The sequence below is a fragment of the Suricata suricatta genome, chromosome X (assembly GCF_006229205.1).
Source record: "Suricata suricatta isolate VVHF042 chromosome X, meerkat_22Aug2017_6uvM2_HiC, whole genome shotgun sequence".
Classification (NCBI taxonomy): domain Eukaryota; kingdom Metazoa; phylum Chordata; class Mammalia; order Carnivora; family Herpestidae; genus Suricata; species Suricata suricatta.
The window spans coordinates 42268558-42280157 of record NC_043717.1 but is presented as its reverse complement, the minus strand read 5'-3'; the positions used below and the strand labels follow the sequence as shown (position 1 = coordinate 42280157).

At 39.0% G+C, this 11600-nt stretch overlaps 1 protein-coding gene across 1 annotated transcript in view; it reads left to right on the top strand.

Moving 5' to 3' along the window:
* The first annotated feature begins 485 nt into the window (after nucleotides 1–485).
* The window catches only part of LOC115283398 (centromere protein V-like protein 3), a 12466-nt gene continuing 1351 nt past the window's right edge, over nucleotides 486–11600 (top strand). Inside the window, 3 exon segments of the mRNA XM_029929654.1 lie at nucleotides 486–542; nucleotides 2091–2207; nucleotides 11033–11417. Of these exon segments, the coding sequence (XP_029785514.1) occupies nucleotides 486–542; nucleotides 2091–2207; nucleotides 11033–11417 (559 nt within the window).

Here is an 11600-nt window from a genome sequence, read left to right as displayed (position 1 = left end):
CAGACATTTAACTGACTGAGTCATCCAGGCAACCCATATCCATTTAGAAAAGTATAAACATGCTTGTAATAAAGCATTCACACACATACAAAAGCATCCCAGTTGACTAAATGTGCTTACCTTGAAAAAGAAAACCTTAAGAGCATTAAAAAGAAAACTTCAGGTTGTTTTTATAATATTGGGTAGGAATGGGCTTCTTTAAATAATACCAAAGGTGGAACATATAAAACTACTCAGGCTGGACTATCTATATGATGAAAGAAGCCATCATCAAAGGTAAAAGATAGCAGAGGTCCGCCTACTAGAGGACAGCTGAAGAGAAGCACTCCCCAGAGAAACAAGCAAAATTAGTTTAAAAAAAATTCCTAAATAACTATCAAATGTCTCTGGAAATTGTCCTAAGAACGTACAGCAAATGAAGAAACGTTTACTCAAAAAATCTCTACTAAACTAGGTGCGAACAGCAAGAGTCTGGCATTGGAACCATGATCTGCTCCCTGCCTCCTACCTCTCCAGCTCAGTTTGGTGTTAGTCCACTCCAGGTAGGTATCCCCAGGAAGATGGGGCTCCTTCTCCCCTCAGCTCCCAATTGTTACCAGTAAGGGCAGGACACCAATATTTCTCATCCTCCAGTTCCAAATTGAAGAGTGCAAATTCTTAGTGAGTGAGGCCAAGAGGCCAGGGGTTTCTTTTCTGTAACCAGTCCCCACTCAGAGGATTGAGGGGCCACACTGGCCACAAGAGGCTGAGAATATTGCAGTCCTAATGGCCCTTGCCCCAGTTTGATCACAGGACGCAGGTTCCAAGTATAGGCAGTAAGCCTAGAAGACCAGAGGCTACTGCCCAACCCAGAGGCCAGAATAGTGGCTCCATTTTTTTCCCCAAGGAGACGCATTCTACAGGAAAGAGAACTCCTAAGCTCTCCCCCAAAGGAACAGACTTTATCTGAAACAGAGTGGGAAAATTCAAGCCTAAGAGAACTCTTGAAAACAATAGCTCCTCTAAATTAAAAACAATAAACAAAACCATAGATCAGCTATAGGCTCACCAGGAAGAACCAGGGAGAAAGACAGCCAAGAGGAGGTCTCTTGGGGTATGAACAAACCTCACAGGAGCTGCTAAAGAATATTCCCACCTGAATTTAACCAGATCAGTTTGTGGCACTGTGTATGCACCAGGGCTCTGTTGAAAACAATTAACAACGAAATTGGCAATCAGCGGAGCCTAACAGGTCAGTGTAATAATGAATGAGGTAGACAGCTTAGCAAAGGGATCAGAGAAAGAGACAAAGAGAGCCCTGCTAACACTCCTGTCATTCCAGAGTGAGTGTGTGCACACCCAAGTCTGCAGGGACTGAGGAGGAGCAGCAACAAAGGCTTCATACTTTGGGGTAAACAGACATAACTAAAAGAGTCTAGCCAAGTCATTAGACAACTAAACAAGCAATTTGCAGCAAAAACAAGCCCCAGGGAGGGGGAAAACGGAAACTGCATCCAGAATGCTATAATATATTAACCTCACTGCTCAATTAAAAAAAATTGATAGAATATCCAAAGAAGCAGGAACGTGTGGCTCATTTACAGGAACAAACGTAAGCAACGGAAGCTGCCTGTGAAAGGGCTGGTATCTTGGATTTAATAGAAAAAGTCTTCAGACCAGCCAATATTCTTATGTCCTAAGAATTGATGGAAATCATGCTTAATGAAGTAAAAGAAGCTATGATGATATTTCTCATTAAACAGAGACTATCCATAAAGAGACACAGAGTATAAAAAGAACCAAGTGGATAATTTGGAGTTAAAAGTTCCATTAACCAAAACAAAGAGCTTACTACAGGGGCTCAATAATAGATTGGCATTGGTAGAAGAAATAACGCAACATTGAAAATAGAGATTATCCAATCCTAAAATCAGACAGAGAAAAATGGATGCAGTAAAACAAACATCATGTCAGAAACATGTGAGATACCTTTAAAGGCACCAACTGACAAGTAGTAAGATTACTAAAAGAAGAGGCCACAAGAGGTATAGAAAAAATATCCAAAGAAATAATGACTAAAATTGTCTAAGAATATTGATCTACACATCCAGGAAGAACAAAGAATTCCAAGTAGTATAAATATGAAGAGACCCATGTCCGGATACATCATAGTAAAAATGCTGAGGGCCAACGTCAAAGAGAAGGTCTTGAGAAAGTCAAGAGAAATGGTAACTCATCACTTACAAGGGAAACCCATTAAGATTAACAGGCAATGTCTTATTAGGGAAATGAATTAAAATGGCGTCCAGAAACAGTGGGATGATATAATCAAAGTGCTGAACGAAAACAAACAAACCAACCAACCAACCACCCCATCCAGGAAAACTCTTCTATCCTGCAAAATTGTCTTTCAAAAACAAAAGCAAAAGCAAAACTCCCAGATAAACAAACACTGAGAGAATTCAATTGCTGGCAGACCTCTTTGCAAGGAATAGTAAAAGAATTTCTTCAGACTAAAACCCAGCAAACCTAGTTGTAAAATTAAATGCGAATTTATAAAAAACAAAGAACACAGGTAAACGTAATTCAACAATTATAAAACAAAGTATAAACGCATAATTTTTCTTCTCTATTCTTCTGTTTTAAAAAGCAAGTTTTGTAAATCAATATGGATATAGTTGGTTGATTGGGCATCTAATTTTTGAAATGTAATATATTTAACAATAATAGCACAAACGAGGTAGGTGAGAGCAGAGTTGTATTTGACTAAGGAAATGCCACAAGATGGTAATTCACACCCACAGGAAGGAATGACTAGAACTCCCTTGATTTAATAACAAACTCTATAAATATGTATTTGCTCTTTTCCCTTTTCTCACCTTCTCTAGTAGGCATACATTCATACATTACCTACATAAATTATTATAACAAAAACGGTTGGTTCCGTAATAAGCATGAATTTACTATGTATACCAATATTATAATAGGGTGCCTGGGTGGCTCAGTCAGTTAAGCGTCTGACTCTGGGTTTTGGCTCAGGTCACAATCTCACGGTTTGTGGGTTTGAGCCCCGCATTGGGCTCAACACTGCTCGTGCTGAGTCTGCTTGAGATTCTCTCTCTCTCTTACTCTGTGCCTTCCCCTGCTCCTCGCTCTCTCTCTCTCTCTCTCTCTCTCTCTCTCTCTCTCTGTTTCTCTCTCCTTCTCCCTCCCCAAAATAAATAAGATAAATAAGTAAACTTTATTTAAGAAAACAGTATTATCACAAAGATGTGGAAGTGGAGATAGAGCTCAATAAAGGTAACATTTCAATACATCTCTGGGAATTAATATAAACCTGGAGTAGCTTCTCAAAATTTAAGATGCTATGGAAAGGCCTAGAGAGAGCACTAATAAATAACTTTAAAATAATGAAATAACACTAGAAAATATTTGCTTAATAAAAAGAAAGCGACAAAGCAGGAATAAAGAAACAAAAAGATTTGAGACATATAGGAAAGATAAGATGCAGGCATTAATCTAACTTTATCAATAATAACATCAAATGTGAATGGACTAGACAATCCAATCAGGAATCAGAGATGGTCAGATTGGAAAAAAAATGAGAGATCCAACCATATGCTGTCTACAAGGGACGTATTTTAGATTTGAAGGTACCTATAGAAAAAGGATGGAAAAACGTGCATCATGCCAGCAGCAATTATAAAAAGGTGTGCTGTCAATGCCAGTGTCAGGAAAAAAGACTATAAAACAAAAAAGCATTACTATAAATAAAGGGAAATGTTTTATAATTTAAAAGGTCCATCATAGGGAAGTTACAACAATGATAAACACATATGCACTTCAAAACAGAGCCCCAAATGTGTAAAACAAAGGCCAACCGCCAAGGCCAGCCAGGCAAGCAGCAGTAGGGTGGGGCAGTAGTGAAAACACTGCAAATGTTGGAGGGCACATGCGGCAGAAGACACCGGAGCCCACCCAGGCTGACCAGTCTTTTCCAAATCGGATAGATCACTAAACCATTGATTACTGAACATAGGTTTGTCTGCCTTTGGCTTCTTACTGCTGAGAAACTAAAGATACTTTGGTCTGTTGGTTAACGTGCTTTGTGCCTTATTGAAAGACTGTACTATGAAAAAAAAGACATTTCTAAAACTTATGAAATATATTCATAAATTTGCCAATCTAAAAAATTCAGGTGTAATAACTCACAATTTGTTACCAGTGAGTTTTCAGAGACTAACGTTTCTAAGAAGTAAGATTTTTGATAAATAGTACTGAGACAGTTGAAAAATGATAAGGAAAGTAACTCTTTCCTTAAGAGACACATAAGAAGGGTATAAGGAATGAGAATACAGATTTGTTGATGGTAAAGAAGATAATTTTGTCCTGAAATGAGACTGGTTATTTAGAGAGGGAAAATTTAGGACCAAATTAAATGAAAAAGAAAGCTATAGAAGGCTCTTGAAGGGGTATCTTTGGAAAAGATTTTTCGGTGTGGTCAGGAGTGACTAAGATTGGAATATGTGAGCTTTAAAAGTACACTGATATAAAATTAAAATTTGGTGTTTCTCTCCGTTAAAAAGACAGAACTTCCTTGAATTGTTGGTCTCCTCTTGAGAAGACATTATAAACAGTATTTTTCCCCTATCTGCCCAGCAAAACTAGGTTTCTATATTTGTTTTTTATCAAGTCTTTAATTACTTAAGAAAACCAAAACTTTTCTACATTCATGGAGCTCAGTTTTGCTAACACCTATACAACCTTCCATAAAATGCCTTATGGCCATTCTTGATTGAATAGATACTTAAACATTAAGTTGCATAATAATCTATGATCCTATGTAGGCACATGGTTTGAAACATTCTGAAGCAGTTTTTTCAAACAAACTTTCCAGAAACTCAAATCCTAAATGAAGGTTGTTTTTTTTTTTTTACATGACATGAAATTTAATAGAGGGGATTTTAATAGAGCACTATGGTCAAGAAAGTAGTAATGAGGGAAAGCATTCCTATCTGGTTGAGCCACCTGTGCAGAGTCTAAATGAAGTGTTTTTGAGTAGTTAGGTTTGTTTTTTGGTATGTTAGGTCACATGGGAAGCACTGTCAATCATATGATGATAAACTTTCGTGGGTTATCATTGTGGGTAAATGATACACGTGTTCTAAAATCCTATGAAATGCCTAACGTTTTAATATCTCCTGCTATAATGTCATCACCTAAAATTCTGATTATTGAAATGTTGTGTGTCATAAAAATAACTGAATTTCCTTGTCAACCGTATTGTAATGAACTCTCATCAGAGTCTGATCAAACCATGCCCATTGTTGAGTCTTCTGTCATTTAGCTACTGTTATGATGCTCTTGCAAAATATATTTCAGCTTCAAGGAGATTTGCAAAAAGGGCTTTTGACAAATGCATTTTTCTGATACCCTTAAGGTCATAAAACTAAACTGAGTAAGGATTTCCAAAACAAACTGGAAAACTGCATTCAGACAGAACAAAAATTAATAACATGGGAGTAAATGAATTAAGGAAGATGATCATAGTTTTTATGACACTTGTTTGAAAATATTGCTGGTTCTCTAATGTTTGCTCTTCCATATTTAAGGAACTTTTTCTCCCTAGGTATCTATACCTTATAGAAATGTGATAACATACATCTCACTGGGTGTTGTATATAAGCGATGAATCACGGGAATCCACCCCCAACACCAAGCGCACACTGGACACACTGTATGTTAGCAAATTTGATAGTAAAGTATATTTAAAACATAAAATTACAACCACACATATAAAAAAGGAACCTGTACCTAGAATAAAGATATACTGTGATTTAATTATACAAAAGAAATGTGATAAAATATTTCTTTATGAACAAATTGAAGCATTTATCTTTTCTCCCTACCTGATCCCTCCAGAATTCAGAAACTCTCAGTGAGTTTTCTTTCTTTCATGGCAATTATAATTATTTGCATAAGTTCAATAAAAATCTGTTCCCCTGATAACAGGACACCATTGGAAACATTGGTTATGTGATCCAGACCGGAATGTCATATTTGAGAGACACATGCATAGACGCAGATCTGACCAGACAGCTTTAAGGAATGAAGGTTGACCTTATGGAGCCAATAGAGCCCCGTGGGAATGTCAGCCTGATACCCTGATTACAGAGTTTCCAGCAGCCTTACCAGCCCTGCAGACTGAAGCTAGACAGTTTGAGGTAAACTTCAGAGAAATTGCCACAATAGTTCATAGAAACGATGTCTGTGCCTATTGCTCTATAGGCCACTCAAAAGGATCACCAGAGGCATTTGAACTACAAACCAGAAAAACCCATCATCTAGATGCTGCTACCTGCTCCCACTCCTTCTGAGGAAGCTTCAAGCCTGACATCTAAAATCTTCTCACTGGCAGCACTAGGGACTCAAGCACTGGGTTTATAATTTGCTCTAACTTGTATTTTTCTTTTTTTTCCCTAAAAATGCCTTGCATTGATTACTTGATTGCTTGCCAACTAAGGCAGGGTCTGTATGATGGCTAATGTCACTTGCTGAACCCATATTAACTCCTCCTGGGGAATAAGAATCTATATAGATAAAACCAGTCAGCAAGCCGCTTGGCTACCCGAAGGCCTTGACCACCATAACCCCCTTTCCAAGGTGGCTGGGACTGGTTTACTGATGTATTCTCTCGGCTATGCACCAATACCAGATCAATTTTAGAGGGAATGGTGGATTTAACTTTCCTGTTCCTTTTCCTTAAAATGTACTTGGGGATCCCATTAATGATCTCATGGAGTACCAAACTATGTAGGAATATATCCAAGTTCTCAGATGAGGAACTATCTCTGACAGTTCCCCTCCATTAGCAGAATGAACTAAATGTTGTGTCCTGCACCATGTCAAATCCTTCCATTCCAAAGCCCCTACTGTGCCCTAATTCACTTTGAAGCAGTCACAAAAGATAGACCTCCACCCATGTTCCATAGAAACGGAATGAAGGAATGACAATGGGAAATTATAACAGAAAAAACACTTAGCGTGTCTGACTACATGTTGCTTCCATTTCCCTTACTGCTGTGATCCATAAATTAAAAACTTCTTTTTAGCTCTGCAGGCATGTCACAGCTATGATTTGCTAAAAGTGTTCTTTACCCAAAACCCACCTCACTTGAGGAAATAAATAAGTAGTTAGGGTGGTTATCACCTCAATTCTTCAAGAAAGAGGAGTGGCCAAACTTCAGGGGAGATTTGAGGGGCGCCTGGGTGGCTCAGGTCATGATCTCACAGTTCACAAATTTGAGCCCCATTTTGGGTCTGTGCTGACAACTCAGAGTCTGGAGCTTGCTTCAGATTCTGTGTCTCCCTCTCTCTCTGCCCCTCTCCTGCTCATTCTCTTCCTCCCTTCTATCCTCCCTCCCTCCCTCTCTCTCTCTCTCTCAAATAAAAATAAATAAATAAACATTAAAAAATTTAAAAATTGAATAAAAAAAACTCAGGGAGATTTAAAACAGTACCCCACAGAGTTAATGAAATTAAAACTGAGAAAAAATTAAAAACTTGTTTTTCAGAAAGCACCCCCTCCATCAGCTACTGTGTCTTTTCAGACCCCACTAACAAACTCACTAGCCCTCTTGGAGAAGGTTGGACTCATCAACTTATATGGTTCCATTCTAGGAAAAGGCAAGGTCCTACATTCCTTACCCAGAGATAACATGCCAAGAACCCTTCCAGGTTATACCAGCTCTCAGAGCATTCCCTTATCTCCTTCTCATTGTCCTAAGATAACCTCCTGTCAGGGGGCTGAAGTTTGCCTCCTTTTATTGTAAGTTTCCATACCAAAGAAACATAGGAATATATGTTCCATATATGTTTCCTCAATGCACATGCTCCATCTCTCCTCATAACTAATATAAATTTCCCTACCATTTTATCAAGATGTATGTGAAGGTTGCTTTCCATTTTTTTCTTCTGAGTATATTCCAACAACACACTGGTTCCTTCAAATTGTACTTATTGGAATTCTTTTACTGTCCATTATCTTTGTTGTAAGTGTTATAACACATGTAAAACTAGACTATCTAAGCCAAGCATGCATACTGTTTGCTCATCACTTGGACTCAATAGAAAACATACATCACTTTTAAGCTTCCCGGTGTTTATTGTACAATAAATTCCCCCCAATGAGGAACCCTATGTTAAAAAATGTATATATGTTCATAGCTAGTAATGAGGGACTTGAAAGACCCACGGCGGACAATCCAGTCACCCTGCCAACGAGGGACATAAAATAAAGCTGATCATCAATGCTTTCTGATGAAATATTATCGATCAAAATGGGTGAAAGATAAGGATATTTTCAACTTTCATGTTTATGGATCCTGCTTCTGGGCCCCTAGGAAAGCTATACTTTAACTTTTACCAAGGTCAGAATGCCATTAAAGCACAGGCTCTATTTCTGCCCTGAGCACACTTGTACATCTGCTTCATTAGTAAATAACCTTAAAGAAACATTTAAAACTAAAGGTAAGAGCAAAAATCACCCTAAATTCCCATATCTCTGAAGCCTGCAAACATGCACATGCAAAAAGTATAAGATAATGTCTATAATTTTCTGGAATGTGCTTCCTCATGATGATTTTAACTCGATGTAACCAAAAACATATATGAGCCTGTATTAAACGTTCCTCCTTCAGAGCTTTCTCTGCTTTGTGAAGATAGTGTAACCTGGGCAACTGTCCTCACTTGGGTTCAAATAAAACTCTCTTCCTATTCTTTTAGAACTTATAAAAGATTTATTCATTTTTGTGTTGAACTATAGCAAGAACTATGAAAATCATAACTTGAATGAGAAAAGATAATCAAGTATCACCAACATAGAGATGAGTAAGATGTTGTAATTAACTGACAAATATTTTAGAGCAACCATCATAGAAATGTTTCAGTAAGCAATTACAATTTGCATTGAGCCAGATGAAAACATAGAAATCTCAGAAATAAATAGGACATATATATATGTATATATATATGCCTTTCTATGCATATATACACATATATATGTATATAAAGGCAACTATGGAACTGAAAAAAAAGAACAGCAGAAGCAGCAGGAATTTTGTAGTGTTGCTGGATGGGCTCAAAAGTAGAGTGGAGATTATAGACGTTAGCATTATTCGAGAATTGATTAATAGAATTTACCCATTTGAGCAAGAGAGAAATAATAGATTAAAAGAGAGAGAGAAAGAAAGAAGGAGAGAGAGAGGATCTTTCCTCAGAGAATTTTAGGATAATAACAAAAGTTCTAAAATTCCATATGGTCAGAGTTCCAGAAAAAGAAAGTGGAATTGAAAAATTATAGTAAGAAATGATAACTTAAAATGTCAAAAATTTGGTGAAAAATACAAGCCCAGAGCATCTAGAAAATAAGTGAATGGCATAACCCCATTAAATCTATGACAAAATACATCAGAGGCAATCTTTTATAACTAAAGACAACAACACTGAAAACAGGTAGAATGACACATTTGATTATAGATAAACACCAGTATTTGTGATGGTAAATTTCTCATTTGACTAATGAAGGGTATTAAGAAGTGTCCTGATATTTAAAAAAAATTTAATGCTTGTATATTTTTGAGAGAGAGAGAGAGACAGAGTGTGAGTAGGGGAGGGGCAGAGAGAGGAGGAGACACAGATTGGGGCTCAAACTCGCAAACTTTGAGATCATGACCTGAGAAGAAGTCAGATGCTCAACTGACTGAGCCACACAGGCACCCCAAAAAGTGACCTGATATTTTTTAAGTGTTCAAAATAGTGCTATGAACCATGAGTTTTGTATCCAGTAATATTATCTTTAATGAATGAAGGAGAAAAGACATTCTCAGGTAAAGAAAAATGAAGAAAATTTGTTACTAGCAGAGCTATGCTGAGCGAATACTTAAAGTAGGTGCTTAAAACAGAAAAGAAATGATAAAGGGAGACTTCTGGAGGCATCAGAAAGAAAATGTAGTACAAAGGGCATACATCTGGAACATACAATAGGCTCATGAGTTGGAGAAATCGCATCACACGATTAAAACAAAAAATCATAAAACCATATGATAATCTAGGCGATTTTGTTTAAAAGTAGGAAAAGTAAAGGGACCTAAATAGGAGTGGGATTTCCACATTTTGGTGGAAGTGATGAAACTCCTATCAGTGGACTGTGGTAAGTCACATATGTATATTATAAATCCCAGAGCAACCAATGAGAAAACTTCACAAAGCAAAACACTCAAAAATACTATTTAAAAAATCAAGATGGAATTCTATAGTGTTTGAAGGCACAGAAAGGCAAGAAAGGAGGAAGAGCTGAATGAGATACACAGGAAACAAAAGAAAAATAATAAACTGGTAGACATAAACACTAGCATATCAATAATTACCATGATTATATTTGACTATGCCAATTAAAAGATATTAGCAGTATCAATAACTCACACAACTAACCATACGTTTATATGAAAATCACTTGAATTTCGATAATATAGGTAAATTAAATGTAAAAAGGATGGAAAACGTCATATCATGCAAACATTAATTAAAAAGCAGTTGTAGCTGTATTAATTACATAAAGTAGACTTCCTCACAGAGAACGTTAGGAAAGATCGAAATAAAACATACATAACAATAAAATAATCAATCCTCCAGGAGTAGTCTTTTTTGATCCCTCCAATCCACCCCGCCCACTGTGTGTATGGATCTTTCTCTGCCTTCCAGAGACCTCTGTTCCTACCTCTGTCAGAGCAAGCACCACACTATTTTCGTTATTATTTTTTTGTATAACTGGCCCTAAAAGATTGTAGGTGCTTTGGAGAGCCTAATACATCTCTATATTCTCAGAGTCCAGTAGAGTGTCTGCTGTCTAGCCGGTGCTAAGACAATAATTGCCTTTGACTGAATTTCAGGCCAGTAAAGGCTGTTTTGATAGGGTCAAAGGAAGGGTCTCTACATCACATTCAACAAGTGGCCAAACAGGCTGATGCAACTAGGCTGCTCCATAACTTACTAGGAAACGAGGGGGCGGTGGGCACGCGCTTGGAAGGCTGCAGGCGCCACGGGCAGAGTGAGAAACGGCGGAAACACCCAGCAGCCGCGGGGACGAAAGCAGCCAGGGGATCCCGCCGCCGCCTGCGCAGCCATAGCGGTCATGGGCGCCCGGCGGCCCCCTTGCCAAGTCCGCGTGGGAAGTCAGGTGGCGCGGAGGAAGCCGGCGGCCGCCCGGCGGGATGCCGCAAGGTTGCGACGGAAGCGCTGGTGGCGGCGGGCCCGGGAGGCTGGCTCCAGAGGCCCGCTGCCAGCCCCGAAGCTGCCGGCGCCCGCCGCGTCCCCAGGCGAGTTGGACCTGGGCGCGCAGCGGGAGCGCTGGGAGACGGTCAGGAAGCGGCGGGGCCTCACTGCGAGGGCGCCGCCAAGTTCCTGCTGGACACCTTCGAGTACCCGGGCCTGGTGTACCACACCGGCGGCTGCCACTGCGGCGCGGTCCGCCTCGCCGTCTGGGCCCCCGCAGACCTGCGCGTGGTCGATTGCAGCTGCAGGCTGTGCAGGAAGAAGCAGCACCGGCACTTCCTCGTCCCCGC